Source organism: Numida meleagris, unplaced genomic scaffold, assembly GCF_002078875.1.
Source record: "Numida meleagris isolate 19003 breed g44 Domestic line unplaced genomic scaffold, NumMel1.0 unplaced_Scaffold312, whole genome shotgun sequence".
NCBI classification, from domain to species: Eukaryota; Metazoa; Chordata; class Aves; order Galliformes; family Numididae; genus Numida; species Numida meleagris.
The window spans coordinates 124,872-126,019 of record NW_018364548.1 but is presented as its reverse complement, the minus strand read 5'-3'; the positions used below and the strand labels follow the sequence as shown (position 1 = coordinate 126,019).

Genomic DNA, 1,148 nt, shown 5'->3' with positions numbered 1-1,148 from the left:
GGTGGGGGGCTTGGGCTGAGCTCTGCCCCCGAGGTCAGCGCAGGGAGGGCTGGGTGCACACGCACTGAGCTCAGCGCCAGCGTGGGGAATGGTGAGCGCGGCCCCGGCACCACTGCGTGGAGCTGTGGGTGCCCCGGCCCTGGAGGTGTCCGAGGCCGTGGGGGGGGGAAGGGGGCACCCAGACCACGGCAGGGGTGGGGCTGGGGGGGCTTCGATCCCTGCCAACCCAGCCATTCTGTGCTTCTCTGATCTTCAAGGACCCTTCCAACCCAACCACACTGCGGTTCTGTAATCTGTAAGGACCTTTCCAACCCAACTATTCCACAGCTCTGTGATCTTTAAGGACCTTTCTAAATCATTCCATTGTTATCTGATCTTCAAGGTCCCTTCTAACTCAACCACTTCATGGCTCTATGATCTTTCAGGACCCTCCCAACCCAGACTCTTCTACAATAATCTTTTAGGACCCTTCCAACCCAACCATCTCATAGATCTACGATCTTCAAGGTCTCTTCCAACCCAACGATTCCATGGTTCAATGATCTTTCAAGACCCTCCCAGTCCAACCCCTTCTATGGTAACCTTTAAGGGCCCTTCCAACCCAACCATCCCACGGCTCTACAATCTTCAAGGTCCCTTCCAACCCAACTGTCCCACGGCTCCATGATCTTTAAGGACCCTTCCAACCCAACCATCCCATGGCTCTACAATCTTCAAGGTCCCTTCCAACCCAACCATCCCATGGCTCTACCATCGTCAAGGTCCCTACCAACCCAGCCCATTTTATGATTCTGTTATCATACAAAACATCCACCCTGGAGCCAATGACCGCAGCTCCCCATGTGCAGGCAGCACTTACTTGTCGAGGCAGGCAACGCTGAGGCACTTTTCCTGGGGCTGAGGCTGCGCGGTGCTGTTGCCGGCCGCGGCGGTCGTGGTGCTGGGCTCGTTCTCCTGCAGGATGGAGTCGATGAAGGTGGAGGGAGACAGAGGGGTTTCGACAGCGGGGGGGTTCCCTGGGCTGGTCTCCTCTACCTTGGGGCTGCGGGAGGGACTGGGGGGCTCCTCTTTGATGCGGACCACAGGGCTGCTCCTGGGAGAAGGAGAGAGAAGAGGGTGAGGATCTCGCACGCGTGGTTTCCAGATGT

The 1,148-nt window shown here is 57.6% G+C and overlaps 1 protein-coding gene across 1 annotated transcript in view; it reads right to left on the bottom strand.

Moving 5' to 3' along the window:
- Positions 1–1,148, bottom strand: part of HSF1 (heat shock transcription factor 1) — a gene marked incomplete at its 3' end in the record, with an annotated part of 95,596 nt that overhangs the window by 6,559 nt on the left and 87,889 nt on the right. Inside the window, 1 exon segment of the mRNA XM_021382923.1 lies at positions 860–1,093. Within this exon segment, the coding sequence (XP_021238598.1) occupies positions 860–1,093 (234 nt within the window).